The following is a 26008-nucleotide window of genomic DNA, read 5'->3' on the forward strand; positions in this document are numbered from 1 at the left end:
AGTAGAGCAGATTGGTGTTGCAATGCCTGGATTGGTACTTAGTGTTTGACCTTTGTCAAGCTTCTTTCTCTCCATTTATCAGTGAAGTACGGTTTATAATTGAGTTTGCTTCATTAGAATTGAATGAAGTCAGTTGCGTAAAGCACTTATTGCCTGACACTCTGCTCTCAGTAGGTATTAGTGATAGTAGTAGGTGGTAGTGATTCAGATTTGAAAACCCTTACTCAGTGTTACGAGCCTTCTTTTATGATATGCACTCTTGCTATAAGAGTTTTTAGGAACAAACCAAGGAGCAAGGCTCCTGGCTTGTTTCGCCTTTTTCCTTTTCTCAGGAGAACAAGAAAGAATTAGAAAAGAAAAATTCTAAAGATAATAGGATGAATCCAAGCTGCTTTCTGGGCATGAGTGTGGATGAGCTCATTTTAGACAGATTCCTAACAGAATTCTCAGTTAAATGTGTTCTATGAAGCTTTTCCAACTCGGAGTGACTTACCAAGTTATTAATTCTTCAATTTGGGTGTGGTTCTAATTGTAAGATTATAGCCAAATGCCTAGCCTATGCAAAACGGTCTTGGACTTTCTTTCAGAAATGTGAGTTTCTTGCCCTCCTAGTCTTGCCGTGGGGCATTTTAGCCTATTTTATTGTGTTCTGTCCCTCTTGGCCCCCATTCTTTGGCAGATGGTTCTTACTGCCTATTTACAATTTTTAGATAATCTTATCCAGTCCTATAGCTTTAAAAATGTATATGCTGATGATACCAAATATATTTCCTAGGACTTCAGATTCATATATCTAGCTGCCTACTTGATGTCTATATGCAGACATAGTATAGTGATTATAAGTATGTTCGAACCTCTCCTTTCCCACTTAATAGTTGAATGATGGGGCCAAGTTATTTAGCCTCTCTGTATTCAGTTTCCTCATCTATAAAAATGGGAATAATGATATCTACCTCAAGGGGTGGTTATGAGGATTAAATGAGACAATATGTGCAGAATACTTAGAAGAGTGCCAGGTACATAGTAATAGTAACCTCTCAATAAATATTGTCTGTCCTCACCATCTCAGACTTCATTTGGGCAAAGCTGATCTTTTGAGCACCACTTCTCATCTCTGAATTTACTGCTTCTTTAGTCTTTTTTTTTTTCAGTCTTCTCCATATCGGTAAATGGCAACTCCATCCATCTAGTTGCTCGCACCCAAAATACAGATGTTAGCCTGATTCTCCCTCATTCTCTTACTGTCAGTAGGTTCTTTTGCCTTTACCTTCAAAACATATCCCAGATATGACAACTGCTCTCCCTCTCCACTACTATGATCCACTTAGTCCAAGTCATTATCAGCTCTTACCTGGAATATTGCAGTTGCTGCTTTCCCTTTTTTCATTCTTTCCCTACACAACAGTCATTGTTCTTTATAAAACACCAGTTAGTTCCTGTCATTGCCCTTTCAGTGTCTTCCCTTTACACTTATATATAATCTAAACTCTTAGCTCAGGCTTACAGAGTTTAAATATGGCTGTTTATTTGCCTCATCTTCTATCACTCTCACCCTTGCCCACTGTGCTTTATCGCCCGGTCTTAATGCTTTTCTCCTAACATGTCCAACTCATTGCCACTGTCAGATCTTTATAGTAAGTGATTCCTTTCCTTGGAATGGTCTTCCCAGTCTTTTCATGACTTGGTTCCTTTTTGTTATTCAGCTCTGCTGTCACTTTATGTCATACTCTTTCAGGGAGGCTCTTGCTGAATAGTATTTTAACAAGCTGCAATAAAGTTGTGGACTATTCATTCTAATTTACATGTATTAAGAATTCCATAGTTTTAGGATTGGCTAGGACTTTGTAGACGATACCTGGTCCAGTTAGCTACCTAGAATAGAAATCACTTCTATAGTCTTCATTCAGCCACCGTTCAAACATGTTGCCCATCTTCTTAGTTTTAATAATTAAAAAAATAACGCTGGTACTTTTTTCATATAGGATTTTCGGGAAAAAAATACAGATCATATGCGCCCAGATATTGTAGCTCTTCTGAGAAGTAGCAAGAATGCATTTATCTCTGGGATGATTGGATTGGATCCAGTAGCTGTTTTCCGATGGGCAGTTCTCCGAGCTTTTTTCAGAGCCATGGTTGCTTTCAGGGAAGCTGGAAAAAGACACATTCAGAGAAAAACTGGTAAGCAGTAGATATGAATATTCAACCATACTTCATTTTAAAGTTTTGTGCTTCTCTACCTTCACATAATGAGACATTTCCTTTTTTGTTTCCTTGCCACACGCTGTCATCGTGTTTCATATCTCATGAGTTGACTGAACTTTGTATGGTTAAGTGGATCTGTGGTGTGTATGTGTTGTTCATAGGATAAGTGTATAAAGCACCTAGTGTTCAGTAGGCACTCAGTAAGTCATTGCTGTGATTTTTTTAAAACAAAAACCGAAGCGATAAATGATCATTTAATGATTTAGGATTTAATCTTGATACCCTCCTCCAATTTCTTATGCCATAGCTTTTACTACAAATGAAACACAATTTAATGTGAAAGCATAAATCAGGAGACAGAAAATGCAGAGTAGAGATAGTGTATTATAGTGGAAGAGAGCCTGCCTCTGTCACCAGTCGAGTGTCGTCCCTTCTCTTGACTAATTTTGTAACTATGAACAGTTTTTCTTATCTGTAAAAGAAGGTTAATACCCTTTTTTAAATCATGAGCGTAGAGTCAGATAATACATGTAAAGCATCTGTTTATGAATGTTAATGTTCTTCTACCCTTAACTCAGTTCTTTGGATCTTACATTGAAATTTAGAAATGGATAAAGTAGCATACTTTTCTGTGTGCTTTCCTCTTTAATAAAATATCTCCTTTTATATTCTGTGGGAGAGCGTTTTCATGGGCACTTGTGGACTACTGGAAAGCACACTGTTGCTGACTGCAGCTCTAGCCTTTGATAGAACATTGTTGCATAGTGAGAGTTTTCCGACATACAATCACTTAAAGTCAACTTTTCTGCCCAGAGAAGCTTGACAAAGAGGTGAAGAATGTCAGGGAATTCCTTGAGAAAATCCAGGAAATTTATAGCTTTAAACACAGGTATTACAAAAGGAGGAAGATCTCAAATCAGTTAGACTCTAGAAAATGAACAGCAAACTCAACCCAAAGCAAGGAGAAGGAAGGTTATAATAAAAAGTAGATCTAAAATAAATGAAATAGAGACTATAGAGAAACTCAATAAAACCAAAAATTGATTTTCTGAAAAGAGCCACAAAATTTAAAAATATTGAACTAGACTGACCAAGCGAAAAATGAGACAAGACTCAAATTACTGAATTCAGGAATGAGGGAGGGGGGTTATTACTATCAACCTTACAGAGATAAAAGGGATTATAACACTACGAACATTTGTATGGCAACAAATAAGAACCTAGATAAAATGGACAAATTCTTAGAAGGATGCACGTACTACTGATACTGACTCGTGAAGAAATAAGAAATCTGAGTAGACCCATAACAAGTAAAGAAATTGACCAAAAACCAAACCAAATCAATTGCTGTCTAGTTGATTCTGACTTATGGCGACCCCATATTTGTTGGAGTAGAACTGTACTCCATAGGGTTTTCATGGCTGATATTTAGAAGTACACTGCCATACCTTTCTTCTGAGGTGCATTTGGGTGAACTCAAACTGCCAGCCTTTCAGTTAACAGCTGAGAGAGTTAACCATTGCACCATCCAGAGACTCCCAAAGAGATTGAATTAGTAATTAAAAAAATCTTCCCACAAAAAAAGCAAAGGACCAGTGAATTTTCTGGTGAATTCCACCAAATATTTTAAAAAAGAATTAACAGCAATTTTTCACAAACTCTTTAAAAAAAAAAAGGTAGACGAGATAACACTTTCCATCTTATTCTGTGAGGCCAATCTTACTCAGATACCAGATGAGACATCACAAGAAAGAAAAGCACAGACCAAGATGCCTTATAAACGTGGCCACAAAAATCATTGACAAAATACTAGGATACCAAATGCAGCAACATCAAATCCAGCGGATACAAAGGATTGTACACGATGACCAAATGGCATTTATCCCAGGAATGTAAGATTGGTTCAACATATGAAAAATCAATCAATCTTATATACCATATTAATAGGATAAAAGATGTAAACTACGTGGTCATCTCAGCAGATACAGAAAAAGCATTTGACAAAAGCCTTTTATGATAAAAGCACTGGACAAACTAGAAAAAAAGAAAAAAACTAGACATAGAGGGGAATTTCCTCAACCTGATAAAGGGCATCTACAAAAACCCCTAGTGGCTCAGTGGTTAAGTGCTTGGCTGCTAACCAAATGTTTGGCGTTTTGAACCCACCAGCTGCTACATGAGAGAAAGATGGCAACAGTGTGCTCCCATAAAGACTTAACAGCCTTAGAAACCCTTTGGTTTTCTGTTCTGTCCTATGGGGTTGCTATGTATCAAAATTGACTCAGTGGCAATGGGTGTTTTGTTTTGGTTTTGGTTTTGGTTTTAGCATCATACTTAATGGTGAAAGACTGAATGCTTTCCCCTAACATCAGCAACAGGACAAGGATGGACACTTTTGCTACTTCTGTTCGACATTGTACTAGAGGTTCTGGCCAGGGAAATTAGACAAGAAAAAGAAAAGACATGCAGATTGGAAAGGAAGAAGTAAAGCTATTCTGTTTGAAAATGTCACAATATTATTATAGAATAGTATAAGAAATTCACACACAAATGCACACAAAACCCCACAAAAGCAGTTAGAGCTAATATAGGAGGTCAGCATGGCTGTATGATACATGATCAACATGCAAAAATCCCGTCATATTTCTGTAAACTAACAATGAACGATATGAAAACAAAATTAAGAAAAAAATTCTATTTGCAAGAGCAACAACAAGAATCAAATAAGAATGAATTTAACAAGAGGAAGTACAGAAATTATATATTCAATATTATAAAATATCAAAAAAACTTAAAGAGGTCTGTGTAAATGGAAAGACATTGTGGGTTCATGGATTGGGACACTTAATGTAGTTAAGATGGCGGTACTCCCCAAACTGATCTGCAGATTTAACACAGTCCCTGTGAAAACCTCAGCTGCCTTTTTATGTGGAAATTAACAAGCAGATGCTAAAATTTCATATGGAAAGGGATCCAGAAATGCCAGAAGAACAAAGTTGGAAGATTCACACTTCCCGATTTGTATTAGGCAATGATTCCTTAGATATGACACCAAAATCACAAGCAACCAAAGGAAAAAAAGGATAAATTCACTTCATCAAAATTAAAAACATTTGTGCTTCATAGGACACTATTAAGAAGGTGAAATGACAACCCATGGAATGGCAGAAAACAATTGCAAGTCATGTATCACATAAGAGCTACTATCCAGAATATATAGTCTTACAACTCAGCAATATAAAGGTAAACCAATTAAGTAATGGAAAAAGGATCTCAATAAACGTTCCTCCAAAGAAGATATAAAAATGGCCAGTAAAGATGTAAAAAGATGCTCAGTGTCTTTAGTTATTTGCAAATCAAAACCACAGAGAGATAATACTTAACACCCACTAGGATGGCTTTGATAAGAAAGACAGAAAATAACAAATGTTGGTGACATTGGAGAAATTGGAACTCCCATCCATTGCTGGTGGGAATGTAAAGCAGTACACTTAACTTTGGAATACAATTTGGCAGTTCCTGAAGATGTTAAGCATGAAGTTGACATATGACCCAGCAATTCTACTCCCTGATACATACCCAAAATAATTGAAAACAGGGTTCAAACAAAACTTGGTAAACAAATGTTCATAGCAACATTATTCACAATAGCTGAAAGGTGGAATCAACCCAAATGTCCATCAACTAATGAATGGAGTGTAATTCAGCCATAAAAAGGGATGAAGTATTGGTACATGCTACAACAGGTGTGAACTTTGACAACATCACGCTAAATGAAAGAAGTCTGACACAAAAGGCCACGTGTTGTATGATTTCATTTATATGAAATATCCAGACTAGGCAAATCTATAGAGACCAAAAGAGTAGTGTTTTCCTAGGGTTGAGAGACTGCGAAGGTTGAGGGGTGTATTAGTCAGGGTTCTCCAGAGAAACTACTTACAGAGAGAGAGAAAGAGAGAGAATCACAGAGGCAGACAGACACACACACACACTGGCAATTCTGAAATCTGTATGGAAACTCAGGAAAAACTCGACGTTGCAGTCTTGAACCTGAAATGTGCAGGGCTGGCTGGCTGGCTGACTGGCAACTAGGCAGAATTTCTCTATTAGTCTTGAGACAGAATTCCTTTAGGAAACCTCAGTTTTTGCTTTTAAGGCCTTCAACTGATCAGATGATCTACAAAATACCTTCACAGCAATATTTAGACTAGTGTTTCACCAAACAGCTGGGCACCACAGCCTAGTCAAGTTGACATAAAATTAGCCATCACAGGGGATAATAGTCAAAGAGTACAGGATTCCCTTTTGGTATAATGAAAGTGTTCTAAAATTGATAGGGATGATTTTGCAGAACTCTGTGAATATACTAAAAACCACTAAATTTGTGCATTTTAAATGGGTGAATTGTATGTGAATTATATTTTAATAAAGCTGTTATACACAGGCACATGAACATGATGTTCATAGTGGCTTTATTCATAGTAGCCCCCCAACTGCAACACCCAAATGTCCATCAGTGGAAGAATAGAAAACCAAACTGTGATGTATTCCTTTCATGTAATATTACTCAGCAATAAAAAGGAATGAATTACTGATACTCATAATGTTGTTGTTAGGTGCCATTGAGTCGGTTTTGACTCGTAGTGACCTTATGTGTACAACAGAACAAAAAACTGCCTGGTCCTTCACCGTCCTCACAATCATTGCTATGTTTGAGCCCATTGTTGCAGCCACTGTGTAAATCCAATTTACTGAGGGTCTACCTTTTTTTTTTTTTTTCTTGCTGACCATCTACTTTACCAAGCATCATGTCCTTCTCCAGGGACTGGTCCCTCCTGATAACATGCCCAGAGTATGTGAGATGAAGTCTCTCTGTCCTTGCTTCTAAGGAGCATTCTGGCTATCCTTCATCCAAGACAGATTTGTTCGTTTTTTTGGCAGTCCATGGTATTTTCAGTATTCTCCACCAGCATCATAATTAAAAGACATCAGTTCTTCTTCTTCAGTCTTCCTTATTCATGGTCCAGCTTTCACATGCATGTGCGGTGATTGACAATACTATGAGTCACTCATCAATCCTGTTGAGCAAAAGAAGCCGGACTTGAAAGTATGAATACATACTATATGATTTAATTCAGTTTAAGAGCAAGCAAGTAATATACAGTGATAGAAGTGAGAACTTTGTTGTCTCTGGTGAGAGTCAGGGGTGGTATTGACAGGAAAGGGGGATGAAGGAACTTGCTGAGGCATTGAAAATGTTCTCTTGAGGTATGGAGCGTATGAATGTAAATGTTTGTTAAAACTCATCAAATCGTGTACTTGTATTCAGTTTCATAGTTTATGAAATACACCTTAAGAAATGGTTCTGGGCGCTTGCATTACAGAAATCTCTTTTTTGGGCAGAGACACGGCCTCAGGTCTGAGTGATACAATGGAAATGAGATTGAACCCCTGTTATAAAATAAATGTAAACTAATTAAAAAAAAAAATTTTTTTTAATGGAACTTCAGTTAATTGTTTATGTTTTATTTAATTTGCCTCTATCGCTAAATTATTCACTTTTGTTTCTTAAAGACAAACCTACTTAAGTTTAAAGTTTGTGCCCTAACTCTAGAGATGATCTCTAAGTAAATGATTCACAACTTTCCTAAAGCCTGGAAAACCTATATTCTCTTTTATTGCTAATATTTATTGTAGTAAAACTTTTTTCTTCTTCTTTCTCTTTATTACTGAAATTACTGTTTATAAATAGCATTAATATGGGGCTTTGGTCTTTACTTGAATGTGCTGTCTTCCCTTTCCCACTGGTAGCTGATTTCTGCCATGTGTTACTAAGCACTGGTGGTGAGCTACACATTCTCCATCTTTGTTTTCAGATTTATAAATAAGTGCTGCTGAGTTTCCCTGCTCTGTGATGCTTTTCTTCACATTTATTGGCACACTTGTTGGAATTTCTACAAGTGTGGTTAATTGCAGGATTTGTGAAGATTATTTAACTTTTGGTAAATTGTTTTGGGGTGTATTTCTCTGTGAGGTTTCACCAGTGTTCCTTAAAGTGTTGCCGACTATATGCTAATTTTATTCCTGACCCAGTAAAACTGAATCCATTTTTTAAAAATAAACTAAATCATACAAATTGTTTTGAAGTTTTCTTATTTTAGTTTGGTATTAACTCACAGTACTTTGAGTACTGAAGAGCATGCTTTGAATACTTGAAAAGGACCTTCTTTTTCTCTATTTTTGTGTAATTTCTTCAAATTAACTGGAAAAATTAATTCATATTTAATCCCTATTACCTGATACATGTTTGTATACTCTAAAGATAGTTGGCAGCATTTTCCTCTATTGGTTTGGGCTTATATAATGTCTTTTTCTTTTCTCCATTTTTTTATTTTTCTTTTGCTTCCTAAGGACATGATGATACAGCGCCATGTGCAATTTTGAAAAGTATGGATAGTTTTAGCTTTCTACAACACCCAGTCCACCAGAGGAGCTTAGAGATTCTGCAGAGGTGCAAGGAAGAGAAGTACAGTAAGGCTGCAAATACTGATAAACTCTATGTCATTACATATCCATTTGGAAATGGAAACCAGGGTGTTACTACACCAGGGTGGGACATAGATTGCACAGGCATCGTGACCTCCATATTTGTATAACCAGCCTTAGGCTATTTCCGTTGAGGTTTTACTTCTTTCTCTTAAAAATGCTGACATACCTCTTCTTTTTACTTGGATGAGTATTCTATTTGCCTGTGATCCTTAACTTATTAATGATACTTGGTTACAGTCTCTGAATTGTTTCCCTTTTTTTGTATTTCCAGTAACAGTGCTGGGTAAAAATGAATAATGCTTTTCATTCTGCTGATATTTTTAAAATGTTATTTAAGCCTAATTGAAGTAACATAAACTGTATGTAGAGTGTACAGTTTGATAAGTTTTGGCATACATGAAATCATCACCACTATTAAGATAATGAATATGTTCACCAGCCTCAAAGTTTCCTTATTCCCCTTTCTCAGTTCAGCTGATTTTTATCCTTGTATTTCAACATCGGCAATATTGTTTTTGTGTATCATTGGCAAATCCATTTAATTTAATTGGAATCCTCCCATTAGAGTTTCCTTTGTCTGGTTTAGAGCCAAGTCACCATTATGTTCTAGCCTAAGATAGAATGGCAGAATCATACTGAGTGTTCCTTTTTTTTTTTTTGGTAATAAAATTGGTGTAAAAAGATGCTCCTGGTCTCCATTTCCTCCTTCTCATTATTCATTCTGCATGAAAATTGGTTCTTTTACTTATTGTGAGATTACAGTTGTTGGGCTATAGTGAGAATAAAGTTCTTCAGAATACTCAGAGCCTAACTCAGCAGTTTGGATAGCATGGACCTAAATTACTTCCAAAATCTGCTCTGAGTTTTGTAAACTGCCCCAAATTTAGTTTTCACAGTTTTCTGGTTGAAATTTTAATACCCAGTTGTCAGTGAAAGGAAAATATACGTATAATTTTTAAAAGCAGATGTTGTGGGTTCTGTCTTCCAGTCCCGTTACTTTTTTTTGCTTGATATAAAAAAAAGTTTAATGTATTTTGGAAAATATTATTTTCTCATTTTAAAAAGAACAAAGGTAAGTATTTCATTTAAAAAAAATCCTGAGAAGTTTATTCTTAATTATTGCTGTTGTTTGTAAAAGATATGCAAGTCTTCATTCTGATTATCCATCTTTTCAAATCTTTTAATCCATGGGACATTATTTAAAAGAGTCCACAAATCTTTTTTTTTGAGCTTAAATTAATTCTTTTTAACTCTTAAATAGTTACAAGTGGTTTGCTTGCCTTGTTGCATTTCATGATGACTCTTATCCTGACAACCTGGAGGGTAGCAATTTCAGCATAGGCTGCATGAGGACGTTGTGCACTTATGTATGCTCACATGTAAATTGCTACATTTGTGGAACTTGGAGCTTGTCCATTATTTTATGTAGCTTATTCCATTTTCAATTTTAGTACTGGCAATAATCCAAATTTTATAACATTTAAAATTATAACTAGAAGTGTGAGAGTTTTTTTTTTCTTTAAACACCTGGGGGCTACCAGCTTCAGGTAATGGTGAAGTGAATTGGTGAGGCAAATGAACCCTCCCACAGATAACAATGATAACACCTGAAAAAAATACAAAAATAGCCAACTACTTGAAAGCAGTGGAAAAAGGACTGAAAGTAGGAAAAAGGCAGAGGAGAGTTTATTCTTGAAAGTGAGTAATTGTGTGTTTGTGGCTTTTTGTGCTTTTTGTGTTCCCCAACTCCTGTAGCTCCAGAGACAGAAAACCACAACCACACTTCATTGAGGTATCAGAGAACAAAGTCAGGGGCTGGCAGATCAGCTGGAAATTTGGGAGGAAAATCCAGCAACTAAGAGCCACCAAATGGATAAAACACAAAATCAGAGTTTAAACACTGTCCACATTGGTTGTTGATTTTAAACTGTAAACTTCTAAACTTTATGCAGGGGAGACCCCCGGGGTTTTGTCAGAAAAGCTGTGGAAACCAAATAGGAGATAACGCTTGAAAGACACAACTGCAATAGGTGATATTGGCAAGTTAGCTGCTTTTTTTGACTGAGGGCATTTTCTACTCAGTGTACAGCTTGGATGGGAGAAAGCTGAAGTGTTACTGACCTAACTGGAGTCCCAGGAGAGGAGAGAGAAAGGGGCAGAGAAAAATGCTTGAAGAAATACTGTGGACGAAAATTTCCTAAATTTGAATAAGAAATATTAGCTTACAGGTCTGAGAAAATCATTGAATTTTAAGCAGGATAAATGTAAAAGAAAACCATACCTAGTCTTATTACAGTCAAACTAGTAAATGCCAAAGATAAAGAGAAAATCTTGAAAACCAGAAAAAAATATATTAAATACAAGAGAATGATGATGTGATTAACAGCTGACTTCTTGTTAAAAACAATGGAGCCTAAAAGATACCCCAGAATCATTTTTAAAGTGCCAAAACAAAAACAAACCCAACGGCCAACCAGAATTTCTATATTTGCCATTTCAGTCCAGACAAGTTAACTGTCTGTCAGAAGAAAAATCAACAGTCTTCAGAAGAGCATAACAAAATCCAGTTATGCTACAATGTATTATCCACAATGTCTTTTTCTTTTTTTTCAGTTAGCAAAGGAATACTTCAGAAATGAAGGTGATACAGTCATGGTTTCATGGGACGTCCCAGTTAATTGGCCTAATATGTGTTTAGTGCTTCTTTTCTACCTCCTAGTTCATTGCGTAGTTCCTGGGGGTCTTCACAGAGGTCATCCAAGGCACAACAATTGCCTCTGTTCATCTTGAGTAATAGAGGAAGAAGGAGAGTTGGTAATACCCCTTGCCAGCGAGTTGATTCCAACCCATAGCTACCCTATAGGACGGAGTAGAACCGCATCATAGGGTTTCCAAGGCTGTAATCTTTACAGAAGCAGACTGTCACATCTTTATCCTTTGGAGCAGTGCGTGGGTTCAAATTGCCAACCTTTCAGTTAGCAACCAAGCACTTTAATCACTGTACCATCAGGGCTCCTTACAGTCAGCAATAGGTGGAGGAAATGGGATGTTTGGCTAATTGCCTCCATGAGCAACTATCTCCTTTGCCATGAGACCAGAAGAACTGGATGGCCCTACCATTATTGAACATTGTGATCAAAGAATCAAAGATTCTATAGAAGAATGCTGATCAAAAGGGGGAAAATGCAAAACAGACTTGCTGGAGCCATGGAGGCTGGATAATCCCTTGAACCTATTGCTCTAAGATAATCTTGAAACCTTAAACTAAAAATATACCCTGAAGTCATCTTAACACCAAACAATAGTTTAGCTTAACTAGTAAAAAAAATGTCTGCCTTGAGCGTTATCTTCTTTTAAGAAATCTCTATATGGGATCAAATTGACAACTCAAAAGATTAGATAGGAACTGGGGGGGAGGGTAGTGAGTTTATGTAATGGGAAGGAATAACTCAGAGAAGGAGAGTGAGAATGGTCACACAACTTGAAGAATGTAATCAGTGTTGCTGAATTGTACATGTAGAAACTGTTGAACTGGTGTATATTTTGCTGGGTATACTCTCAACAACAATAAAATTGATAAAAAATGAAGGCGAAATAAAAATATTTTCAGATAAACAGAATCTGAAATTGTCGCCGTAATTTGTGTACTATAAGAAATGGTAATGAAAATTCTTCAGGCTGAAGTAACACCAAGTGGTACGATGGATCTACAACAGAGATTGGCAAATGTTTTCTGCAAAGGATGAGACAGTAAATATCTAAGGCTTTGCAGACTACTTGGACTCTGTTGAAACTCCCTATTTCTGCTGTTTTAGTGTCAAAGGAACCATGAGCAGTAACGTCATCAAATGATCGTGACTATGTTCTCATAACAGTTTGTTTGTGGACACAGAAATTTAAATTTTATATAATTTTCACATGTCATAAAATTATATTTCTTTTGATTTTTTTCCCCCAACCATTTAAAAAGTAAAGACCATCCTTAGCTCACAGACCATACAAAAATGGACAGCAGATTTGGTTTGGTCCCTGGACTATAGTTTGCTGATATAAATGACTACATATTTTATTTCTTTCTCTTAGTTTTCCTGAAAAGATACATGACTATTAAGGCAAAAATTATGACACCATTTTGGTGGTTTAAAATATGTCTACAAATTCTCTGACACTCCTCCCTTTAAAAGGCAGAGCTTAATTCCCCTCCCCTTAAGTGTGTCACTCTCTTCTAACAAATGGAATGTGGCGGAAGTGACATGTGAGACCTTTGAAATAAAGAAGTAGAAGATTTTAGCTCCTTTCCTCCTTTTCATTTTTGGAGCTCCCACCGCCTGTTCACAGTGGCTGTTCTGTAAGATTTGGCAGAGAGAAAAATAAAGCAGTTGAGAGAAATTGGGGTTCTGGGAACATGAGCTGCAGCAACCTTTCAGAAAGATTAGGACCCCTGGAAAGGAGAAAGAATAATATGGCAGGAGAAGAGAGAGAAGGTAGAATGGAACAATCTGCTTCAGTTTGAACCCATACTTCTGGAGTTCAGTCCAGCCTGGGTGTGATTGAGAATGTGGTGTTTTTATCAACAAGTTGAAGGATCAGCAGTTGCCAGAGATGGGTTGTGGATTGGCTCCATCTCATTACCCCTGCCCTGCGGACAGTGCTTGCCTCCCTGTCCTTGAGGCATCAGTATGGTTATACAAGTGATTGAAAACTTAAGATTGTTGTATGACCAGATAAAAATCAATAACAGAAAGATACCTGGAAAATCCTCAAAGACTTGGGAAAAAACATATAAATAACTCATTGATCAGAGTAGAATTCATAAGGTCAACTTGAAAGTATTTTGATCTGAACGATAATGGAAACACAAGATACTACAGCTTGTGGAATGCACCTTAAAGAAGTGTGCTTAGAAGAAAATTTATAGCTTTAAATCCTTATATTAAAGTAAGATCAAGAATCAATGATGTTTCATTTTAAGAAGGCAGAAAAAGAAGAGCATATTAGACCCAAAATAAATAAAAGAAAGTAAAGACTGAAATTCATGAAATAGAAAGCAGACCAGTAGTAGAAAAAATGAAGGAAACAAGAAGTTGGCTTTTTTAAAAGAGCAATGAAGTTGATATCTAGCCCAGCACAGTCCAGTAGAACTTTTTGTGATGATAAAAATGTTAATGTCATCCAACTGTACTGTCCAATATGGTAGCGATTAGCTACTTGGCAGCTGTTACAGTATCTAAAATGTGGCTAGCATGACTGAAACAAAAGTTTTAATGTTATTTAATAAATTTAAATTAAATAGCCAAATATGGCTAGTGGCTACTATTTTGGACAGCACAGTTTTAACCATTTTAATCAAGAAAAAAAGAGATAAGACATAGAAACTAATATCAGGAATGAAAGAATGGACACAGTTATATATGCTGCAGACATTAAAAGGATAAGAGAAAATTATCAATATTTATCTCAATAAATTAAACAACAAAGATGAAATTGAAAAAATTCCTTGAATGTTAGCAAGTTACCAAGATTGACAAAGAAAAAATAGAAAATATGAATAGATTTATTATTTATCATAATGAATTATTAAGTAGAGTCCCACAAAATCAGAAGTCTAAGCCCAAATAGCTTCAGTGGTGAATTTTAAGAGTTAACACTAGTTTTACTCAGTCTTTCAGAAGATAGAAGAGCAAAGAACACTACCCAACTCATACCATGTGGTCAGTATTATTCTGACACCAAAGCCGGACATACATTGCTGGAAAAGTACAGATCAGCATACTTCATGAGTAGGGATGTAAAAATCCGTAGCAAAATAAGAGCAAGCTGAATCCAGCAATATATAAAAGGAAAATACATGAAGGCTGAGTGGAGTTTATGAAGGGTTGGTTTGGCATTTGAAGTCAATCCCTGTAACTTGCTATATTAACCATCTAAAAAAGAAAAACCATATGGTCATCTCAGTAGATGGAGAAAAAGAGTTTGTCATAATTCAACACCCATTCCTATTTAAAACTTTTGTAGCTTAGTAATAGAAGGCAGCTCCCTCAACCTTGTAAAGGATATGCATGAAAATCCTATAGCTAACTTTATACTTAATGATGAAAGATTGAATGCTTTTTCCCTCACATTGAGAACAAGGCAATTTATATAAATGTACGGGTTTATTTCTGGGCTCTCAGTTCTTTCCCATTGATCTATTTTTCTATTCTTACGCTCGTACTATACTGTCTCAATTACTGTATCATTGTTATAAATTTTGAAACCACCTCTTTTGTTCTTTTTCAAAATTATTTTGGTTATTCTGGGTATCAGCTTGTTTATTTCTTTAAAAAAAAAAGGCAACTGGAATTTTAATAGAGATTGCATTGATCTATATAGATGGATTGGGGAGTGTTGCAATTTTTAAAGTTTTTCAATCTATTATCATGGGGTGCCATTCCACTTATTTAGGTCTTCTTTAATTCCTTTTAATTTTGTTTTGTAGTTTTCAGTGTAGAAGTCTTTTACTGTTGTTAAATTTATACCTAAGTATTATTTTTGATGCTATTATGAATGAACTTGTTTTCTTAATTTTATGTTCATATTGTTCATTGCTAGTGTATACAAGTAAAATGAATTTTAATATTAATTTTGTATCCTGTGATTTTGCTCAACTTGTCTTTTAGTTCTCATAGTTTTTTGTGAAGTCCGTAGGATCTTCAGTGTACAAGATCATGTCATCTGCAAATAGAGATAATCTTACTTCCTCTTTTCAAATATGTCTTACCTGTATTAATGGTTTCTGTGTGTGGGTGTTATGAAAATTAATAGCCTTATCCTTATAGAGCTTAAATTTCCTTATCAACTTGTCTTTTTTGATTCTTAGTGTCTTTAGCTGTACGATTAATCGATCTTTAAAATCTGTAGTCCGTGTTAGCAATATATTTGTTAAAAAATGATAGAGGAGTCAGATTCAAAAAATTTTTTTATTGTATAAATCAGAATTTGTATGCTTCTAGATCTTTGGCACAATTACCCTTAATATTCCTAATGTTAATGTTTAAATCAGAGAAGAAATAGAAGAGTTTATTGTTAAGTTCTCTAATTCAGTTCATTGCTAGCCAAGTGAGATTTCTGAGTGACATTCATGGGAATTGGTTTGTGTTATTATTTATACATTTCTGTCATGTTTAGCAGATATTTACTACTGGAGTACATTTTACATTTATTTCACTTGTCTTCAGAAAAATTGTTTTTTGTTTAGTTTTTCTTAGCACTGATTTGAAAATTTCTGCTTTTGATGTGCTAGGTATAGCCCGGAAAAATCCCAGAACACCTCTGTCTGATCTCCAGGGCATGAATACTCTAAATGAAAAAAACCAACAGTAAGTATGTTTGGTTTGTGTTTTTAAGGAAGTATGGAACAGATAACTAGAATTTTTATATTTTTATGGCTTTAAAAATTAAAAGAAAATAAATCTTGATTTGTTCTTTGCTTTAAGTTTCTAATTTTTTAAACTCCTTAGAAATGATGAAATTACAACTTAATAAGCTTAGAGTTAACAAAACCACTAAGCCTGAATTGTTCAAGATGGCCTCTGGTAATATGGCTCTTCGATTTTAAAAAGCTTTCTCAGAATAATTAAAAATGAGTTCATATGTTTCCATTTCTGAGACCCTTCTTGCATTTTATGTTTTTTGCAAAATTTCAGGGCTATTCTGCTTCTTTCAGTGGAGAAATCTTATTAGTACGCCCTTGTGAAATGATAAGGATTTTTTTTTCCCCCTCTCCCAGTCAACTGGCAGGGGATTACAATGTAAGCGAAGAAGTCTATAAAAGTGGAGATACTCAGCCTAAAAATAAAAGTTTTTCATGAATGAAAGAGTGGATTGTGCAAGTTGATGGTGATCCAGGACTGAGAATTGATAGTCTATGGAAGAATAAATGGTAAACCTATTTTTAGCCAGTGCACGTGTTTTTCAAGTGACAGATAAAACTTTTTTAAATTTGAGAAGGCAGTTGATTTTTGGTTAGAGGTTATATGTAGAAACAGACATCTTAGTATTAAAATATGATTTGAGAAAATGTACAGAGCCTATGCATACATTTCTTGACGACAAAATGGTAAGTGTACTCTGAACTGACCTTTAATATGACTTAGCTACAGATGCTGTACCAGTAGCCATAGACGGATTTATTCCCAGGTAGAAAAAGCTCATGGAAGTGAATAGTTGTAGGGTAGAATGTGTGAAGAATAAAATAAGCCAGCCCATACTGGAAGAAAATGTCTTTGCAGGCTTGTTATCTAGGAGAAGAGAGGACTGTGTTATCATCAGAATTTATTGTGGATAAGTACATAATGAATTTTAGACATTGTAGTAATACGTGGTCAGGTTTTATAATTAAATGATGTCTGTCATAACATACTATCATGCGAACCCTACAGCATTCAGGAATAAGAATAAGTCTCCTTAAAACTCTTAGATTATGGCACTGTTCTTTAGGACTTCATACAGTATTGATAACCATGAATATGATGACTGAGGAAGATTTGTCTTTTAAGAGTCTGCTATATATATATATATATATATTTTTTTTTTTATACAGCATATTATATATCCTCTTTTCAGTTCTTCATACAAACAAAAACCCATGTCTAAAGTATTATCTCTGTTCAAATTTATCTTTTTCTCTTGATCTGGGCAACTGACTGCTTACCATCTGAGACATTGTTTTATAAAATACAACAATGAAAACTGAAGTAAAGACCATTTTTCCCCCCACACTGGAAAGCATAGTAGTCAAATAATTCATTACTAGAGTAACGAACGGTCCTTTCAGAAAAGACCATCTTTAACATGGTTTATAAAAGTGAGTGGGTTTCCCCTGAGGGAGCAGGAGAACAGTGGGATGCAGACCCCAAATTCTCATAAAAAGACCAGACTTAATGGTCTGACTGAGACTAGAGGAATCCCGGCGGTCATGGTCCCCAAACCTTCTGTTGGCCCAGGATAGGAACCATTCCTGAAGACAACTCATCAGACATGGAAGGAACTGGACAGTGGGTTGGAGAGAGATGCTGATGAAGAATGAGCTACTTGTATCAAGTGGACACTTGAGACTGTGTTGGCATCTCCTGTCTGGAGGGGAGATAGGAGGGTAGAGAGGGTTAGAAACTGGCAAAATCGTCACGAAAGGAGAGACTGGAAGGAGGGAGTGGGCTGACTCATTAGGGGGAGAGTAAGTGGGAGTATGGAGTAAGGTGTATATAAGCTTATATGTGATAGACTGACTTGATTTGTAAACTTTCACTTAAAGCACAATAAAAATTATTAAAAAAAAAAAATACCAGGCTTACTAGGCTGACAGAGACTGGTGGAACCCCCAAGTCTGTGGCCCTAAGACACCCTTCTGAACTGAAACTGAAGCCAATCCCAGAGACTGCCTTTCAGCCAAACCGTGAACAATAATACTGAAGAGGAAAGTGCTTCTTAGAACAATCAATTATACAAGATCAAAAGGGCAACAAAAGCAAAACAAAGATGAAAAGGCGGGAAGGGGTAGAAAACCAGGATGAAAGGAAACAGGGAATCGAGGACGGAAAAGGGGAGACTGCTGACACTGGGGAATGAAACCAGTGTCATAGAATACTTTATGTACAAACTATCGAATGGGGAACTAACTTGCTCTGTAAACTTTCAGCTAATATACAATAAAAAAAAAAAGTGGGTTTCAAGATTGTCTTTTAGAGCTAGTATGACTTGATGTCACGTAAAACAGCTTGGGGTGATTTTTCTTTTTATTGTACTTTAAATGAAGGTTTATAGAACAAACTAGTTTCTCATTAAACTGTTAGTACACATATTGTTTTATGATACTGTTAACAAACCCACAACATGTCAATACTCTCCCTTCTCGACCTTGGGTTCCCTTTTACCAGCTTTCCTGTTCCCTCTTACCTTCTAGTCCTTGCCCCAGGGGCTGGTGTGGCCCTTTAGTTTTTAGTTTTTAGTTTTATGGGCCTGTCTAATCTTTGGCTGAAGGGTGAACCTCCCGAGTGACTTCATTACTAAGCTAAAAGGATGTCTGGGGGCCATGCTTTCAGGGCTTCTCCAGTCTCTGTCAGGCCAGTAAGTCTGGTCTTTTTTTGTGAGTTAGAATCTTGTTCTACATTTTCCTCCAGCTCTGTCTGGGACCCTCTATTCTGATTCTTGTCAGAGCAAGCCAGTGGTGATAGCCAGGCACCATCTAGTTGTATTGGACTCAGTCTGGTGAAGGCTGTGGTAGATGTGGTCTTTTAGTCCTTTGGACTAACCTTTCCCTTGTATCTTTAGTTTTCTTCATTCTCTGTTGTTCCCGAAGGGGTGAGACCAGTGTTGTATCTTAGATGGCTACTCACAGGCTTTTAAGACCCCAGACGCTACTCACTAAAGTGGAATGTAGAACATTTTCTTTAGAAACTATGTTATGCCATTTGAGCTAGATGTTCCCCAAGACCGTGGTCCCCACAGTCCTCAGCCCAGCAGTTCAGTCCCTCAGGGAGTTTGGATGTGTCTATGGAACATCCATGACCTTGCCTTGTATAAATTGTGTTGGCTTCTTGAGGTGATTTTTCATATGTTATAGTTAAATGAGTCTCAAGGCATTCCTTCATGTCTTTGCATGTATTTTGGTTACTGTATTTTCTGGGGAAAATATATAACTTGGGTATTAATACAGGTAGTTGTATGTGGTTGGCAATTCGTATAGTAACAGTAGATTATTAGTGTTATGAAATAATAGTCATATTTTAGTTTAAATTTGAAACATTAAATACTATTTAAAAAATCTCTTACAAGTTTTTTCATTATAAAATATAGTTTCTGTTATCCTAAATGGAATTTGCCCATTTTGACATAGTTTTGTTAGTTATCTATTATTTTTAATTAATGTTTTTTTTATATGGGTGTTATTTGCATGTTACATCCATTCCTGAAGGTTAAATTTTTCTTGAGAGAAAAGTCAAATGATAAATTAAGTCAAATACAGTGTATGGTTCTGGCTGATCATTTGTTTATTTAGCATTTACTTTGTGCTAGGCCATGTGGTAGAAACTGGAGATTTTAAGATAGATGTGATAAGTATATGATAAAAGAAATATAAGGATACTATAGAAATACAGGAGGACTGTTTAATTTACTTTCTGGATTTGATGGTGTTTTTTGAGAATTAGATGTGTTGTTAGAATTGTCAGAAACACTTTACAGAAAAAGGATTTTTAAAACTGCTATCGGAAGGAAGAGTAAGAATAAGCCCTATGAAGAGGAGGGTGATGTGTTCCAGGCAGAGGAGCAATCTGTGTGAAGGTCCAGCCCACCCCTCCATCCCCCCACCAAAAAAGGCACGTATAAAGAACTAAAAGAGTGTGAATATGAGAAATGATGAGAGCTGTCTCTAGAAAAAGTAGCCATGGGCTAGATTATATAGCACTGTGTTAGCCATTTTGGAAAGTTTGAACTTCATCCCAAGAGTACTGAAAGGTTATATAATTTTTATAAGCAGGGGACTGACTGATGTTTCAGAAGAATCTCCCTGGCTGTGTTACACAGAATGATTTGGAGAGGTGCTAGACTGAGATACAGCAAGACCAGTAGTTCTGGCAGGAGATGATGGCTTGGAATGGGTAGTGGTGGTGGGCATAGATTGATGATTAAAAGAGGATCTATATGTTTGTGTAAAAATTGTGGAATATATGAGGTGAGGGAGAGAGAGTAATCAAGGATGATTTCTAGATTTCTGGCTTGGGGCTTAGGACATATAAGAGGAGCGACAATTGAGGGGAGGAAGTGAAAGCTTCAGCTTGGACATGTTATTTGAAGTTCATGAGAGACATCCAAGGAGAAAGATATCATTGGATATGCAGATAGATCCCTGGACTAGAAATATATGTTGTAATCGGTTAGGAACCTCGCCATTTAGTTGGTGACTTCTAAATGTCTGTATCTGCAGATTATTTCTTTTCAGCTAGTCACTATACTCCAGACCCTTCAATCTCTTGCTTAGAGCTTATAAATCTTTTGGTTGTGTAGCTAGTCTTCTCAGTTCCGTATTCATACTTCCACTTCCATATCCATACTTCCACTTAATTCCTCCTGTTTTTAATGTGCTACCTGACCTTTAGATATGCCTAATGTCCCTGAGTTCTCCTGAGAGTCTATGGTTCCAACTTCCCTGTGAGATAAATTTCCCATCTTCTACAGGAGTGAGGAAGGGAGCAGTACTTGGTAATACAGGGTGAGGGAGAAGGTCTAGCTCCTTTTGAAGACTTTCAAACTACCCTATTTTTGGCCCCATTCAGCAGCACCCTGCAGTGGTACCAGATGTCTCTAATTCCTGAGCCTTTTCTGAGTTCTCCATGAGAATGTACATATATTTTGTTGTTTTAGTCCCTCTTGCCTCCTGCTTCTACATGCACACACTGGGAACCACAAATATTCCCAATCACATGTACACACATATGCCCTCCCCCCACTCCCTGCCCCCCTTGTTTCCGATTCTTGTATGTATGTGAACCTTCTGTGGTCTACTAAATCTTTTACTATTTGTCTAGCCATTTTTTATTGCCCTCTGTCCATTGCATAGTCTTTTTTTCCCACTCTTTGTTCTTATAAATTCATGACTTTTTTACCTGTCATGTTAGTGGTATTTCAACTGGGAACTGAGGCAAACAACTGAGTTCAATCTGTCATGGAGGCTTAGCAGGCTTCCCTTAAGCAGAGGCCGAGTAGTTTATTTACGATTGTGGCTTATTTAAGAATGTGGAATTAGTCCGAGTGGAGCTAGCGAGCCGAGTGGTTGTGTGATCGCGTCCAGGAGACTGATACCACTTGCAGCATGGCTGACCAACTGACTGAAGAGCAGATTGCAGAATTCAAAGAAGCCTTTTCACTATTTGACAAGGATGGTGATGGAACTATAACAACAAAGGAATTGGGAACTGTAATGAGGTCTCTTGGGCAGAATCCCACAGAAGCAGAATTACAGGACATGATTAATGAAGTAGACACTGATGGTAATGGCACGATTGACTTCCTGGAATTTCTGACAATGATGGCAAGAAAAATGAAAGACACAGACAGTGAAGAAGAAATTAGAGAAGCATTCCGTGTGTTCGATAAGGATGGCAATGGCTATATCAGTGCAGCGGAGCTTCGCCATTGATGACAAACCTTGGCGAGAAGTTAACAGATGAAGAGGTTGATGAAATGATCAGGGAAGCAGACATTGACGGTGATGGTCAAGTAAACTATGAAGAGTTTGTACAAATGATGACAGCAAAGTGAAGATGTTGTACAGAATGTGTTAAATTTCTTGTACAAAATTGTTTATTTGCCTTTTCTTTGTAACTTATCTGTAAAAGGTTTCCCCCTGCTGTCAAAAGAATATGCATGTGTAGTAATTAGGACTCTACTCCTCCATGTTTTCTTCCCTTATCTTACTGTCATTGTCCTGAAACCTTATTTTAGAAAATTGATCAAGTAACATGTTGCATGTGGCTTACTCTGGATATAGCTAAGCCCTTCTGCACATCTAAACTTAGGTGGAGTTGGTCAAATGAGGGAACATCTGGGTTATGCCTTTTTTTTAAGTAGTGTTCTTTAGGAACTGTCAGCATGTTGTTGAAGTGTGGAGTTGTAACTCTGCGTGGACTATGGACAGTCAACAATATGTACTCAAAGTTGCACTACTGCAAAACGAGTGTATTACTCAGGTACTCGTACACTATTTTTTTGTACTGCTGGTCCTGTACCAGAAAGTTTCTTTTATTGTTACTTGCTTTTTAAACTTTGTTTAGCAACTTAAAGGATCTGCTTATGGCACAATTTGCCTCAAATCCATTCCAAGTTGTATATTTGTTTTCCAATAAAAAAATTACAATGTTAAAAAAAAAAGAATGTGATCACAGAAATGAGGGACAACAGAATACATTATCTGTCAAGTTGGACACTGGTTGCTCCATCCCTTAAGACCAAAAGGCCTTATGACTTGTGTCTCAGGACAACCTTTCTGCCTCAGAGAAGGAAAAAGGAAAGGTTTATTCATTGCTCCAAGAGTTGCCTGCCCCACGTGGTTATACATGTGTGAGTGCTGAGCAGATGTTTACAGCAAACAGGAGGGCAAGTGTCTGAGTATGAAATTAGGTACTTTCAGTAGCATCTGTTTGAAACTGTACCAAGTGTCTCTGGGAACTAGACACAGCACTGTTTGCAGCAGCAATGGCTAGAATAAGTTAAGACTGAGAGGATTTGAAATGGTCCATAAGAAGTATCCAGTGTACATGTTTAGAGGAAAACTCTTATTCCTTTTCTTTTTTTAAATAATATTTTATTGTGTTTAGGGTGAATGTTCACAGAGAAAATTAAGTTCCTGTTTAACAATTTCTACAGAAATTATTCAGTGGTATTGGTTACATTTTTCACAATGTGTCATTCCATTCTGGTTGTACCATTTCCAGTACTCTAGTCTCCCTGCCTCCTTGCCTTCTTGTCTTTGCTTTCAGGTAATTTTTCACCATTTGGTCTCATACAGATGATTTTTTTTTTTTTAAGGAGCTCATTATTCACGGGTAATATTCTTTATTTTATAAGCCAGTCTGCTATTTAGTTAAAAGGTGACCTCAAGGGATAATTTCACTTTAAGGTTTAAAGAATATTTTAGGGTGATAGTCTCAGGGAATCCTCTAGTCTCAACTAGTCTAGTAAGTCTGGAGTTTTTAAGAATTTGACTTCTGTTCCACATTTTTCTCCCATTATATCAGGATCCATCTATGATGGTCCTGATCAGAATTGTCGGTAGTGGTAGCTGGGCTCCATCTAGTTCTTCTGGTCTCAGGGTAGATGAGGCCATGATTCGTGTAGACAGTTAGTCACATAGACTGCTTTCTTCTCTGAGTTGTTCGTTTCCATCTTTCTCCCTTGTTCCGGATGAGCAGAGACCAGTAGTTGTTTCTCAGGTGGCTGCTCCTAAGCTTTTATGACTCCGGACGCTACCCACCACATTGGGTTGTAGAACATACATTTTATGAATGATATTATGCCAGTTAACTGAGTTGTCCCATGAGACTATGGTCTTAAGCCTTCAAACCCAGAAAACCAATCTCCTGAGGTATGTGATTATGTCTAAGAAGTGTCAGTAACTGTGTCCCCTGTGTTGTTTATTATATGATACATGCATACACATACCTGTATGTACATATGGCTATAGCTTCATCTGTCTGTGCACACATATGCACCCACATATTCACACTCACATATATGGCTATGTATATATTTGTGTCACTATACAAACATTTTTTTGGTTGTTGTTGGTATCCATTTCTTTTCAAAATTAATGTGGTATTTTGATACAAGAGAATATATAAAACATGCATGTAAGTTAGAAGTATGCCAACAAAATGAACCTACCACCTAAATACAGAACCAGAAGATTACTGATACTGCCACAACCACCTTTGTATTACTTTCTGATCATCCCCTACCTCCCTCCCCACAGGTAACTGCTGTCCTTAATTCTATGATTATCATTCCCTTACTCTAAAAAAAAAAAAAAAAGTTTTGTAATGAATGTATCTTTTTTAAAGTAATAAATTATTTAGCTTTGCTAGTTTTGGGACTTCATACACATACTAGTATGTAGTCTCCTGTGACTTTTTTTCACTCAAAAATATGCATCTAAGATTCCACCATCATGTTACATGAAGTTTCTTCATTTTCATTGCTGTATAAAATTACAAGGCATAACTATAGTACAGTTGGTTTGTCCATTCTCCTGTCAGTGGATATGTGGGTGGTTAGCAGATTTTTTTCATTTAAAAGTGATGCTGCTTTAAATATTCTCATATCAGTCTTTTGTTTCACTTGTTATTAAATCTCTGGGGCATAAATTTATTAGTGGAACTGTTGTCTTATTGTAGTTAAAATTTGTATTCACCTGCTTATTAGTGATCTTGAATACCTTTATACATACTTCATGGTCATTTGTGTATCTTCTTGAAATGCCTTTGTTTGTTTACTCATTTTTCCTTTTTTTTAAGTATTCTTTGTAAATTTTAGGTACTAGTCCCATTTCAGTTCTATGTTATAAATATGTTCTCCCAATTTGTAGCTTATCTTTTCACCTGTGTTTTATTGACTATGCAAAGGCATTCGACTGTGTGGATCGTAACAAATTTCGGGGAGTGGGAATTCCGGAACAGTTAATTGTGCTCATGAGGAGCCTGTACATAGCTATATATAGATACGTATATATATTAGTTTGTCGTTTTAACTGTTTTTGCATGTACCATTCATTGATATTAGTTATATTCACCGTGTTGTACAACCATCGCCACCGTCCATTTTCAAAAGCTTTTTATTATCCCAAACAGAAACTCAGTACCCCTTAAGCAATAACTCGCCATTTTCCTCTTCTGACCCCTAGGAACCACTAATAAACTTTTGTCTGTCCATTTTCCTATTCTAGATATTTCATTTAAGTGGCATTATATGTAATCTTTTGAGATTAATTTTTTTCACTTAGAATAATGCACCTGAGATCCATCCAGGTTGTTGAATCTATCAACAGTTCATTTTTTTTTTTATTGCTTAGTAATCCTTTTTTCTTATTGTGTTTTAGATGAGGGCTTACAGAGCAAATTAGTTTCTCATTAAACAATGAATACATATATTGTTTTGTGACATTGTTTGCCACCCCCATGACATGTCAACACTCTCTCCTTCTCGACCTTGAGTTCCCCATTACCAGCTTTCCTGTCCCCACTTGCCTTCTGGTCCTTGCCCCTGGGCTGGTGTGCCTATTTAGTCTCATTTTGTTTTATGGGCTTGTCTAATCTTTGGCCGAAGGATGACCCTCAGGAGTGACTTCAGTACTGAGTTAAAAGGAACTCTGGGGGCCGTACTGTCAGGGTTTCTCCAGTCTCTATCAGACCAGTAAGTCTGTTTTTTTATGTGTGTGTATGTGAGTTAGAATTTTGTTCTACATTTTTCTGCAGCTCTGTCTGGGACCCTCTATTGTGATTCCTGTCAGAGAAGTCAGTGGTGGTAGCTGGACACCATCTAGTTGTGTGGGACTCAGTCTGGTGGAGGCTATGGTAGTTGTGGTCCATTAGTCCTTTTGACTAATCTTTCCCTTTGTCTTTAGTTTTCATCGTTCTCTTTTACTCCAGATGGGGTGAGACCAGTGGAGTATCTTAGATGGCTGCTCACAAGCTTTTACGACCTCAGATGCTACTCGTTAAAATAGGAT

At 36.5% G+C, this 26008-nt stretch overlaps 1 protein-coding gene and 1 pseudogene across 17 annotated transcripts in view; both read left to right on the forward strand.

Moving 5' to 3' along the window:
• MYO9A (myosin IXA) overlaps positions 1-26008 on the forward strand; it is a 247598-nt gene that overhangs the window by 129178 nt on the left and 92412 nt on the right. For 16 of the 17 annotated variants that reach the window (XM_023552876.2, XM_064267321.1, XM_023552874.2 and 13 more), the window contains 3 exons: positions 1983-2178; positions 8614-8733; positions 16034-16109. In XM_023552876.2, coding sequence (XP_023408644.2) covers positions 1983-2178; positions 8614-8733; positions 16034-16109 — 392 coding nt within the window. The remainder of the gene's footprint in view (positions 1-1982; positions 2179-8613; positions 8734-16033; positions 16110-26008) is intronic. The other variant, XM_023552882.2, reaches the window with a different exon arrangement.
• LOC100675772 (calmodulin-1-like) lies at positions 21508-22248 on the forward strand (annotated as a pseudogene).

Source organism: Loxodonta africana, chromosome 13 (genome assembly GCF_030014295.1).
Source record: "Loxodonta africana isolate mLoxAfr1 chromosome 13, mLoxAfr1.hap2, whole genome shotgun sequence".
Taxonomy (NCBI): domain Eukaryota; kingdom Metazoa; phylum Chordata; class Mammalia; order Proboscidea; family Elephantidae; genus Loxodonta; species Loxodonta africana.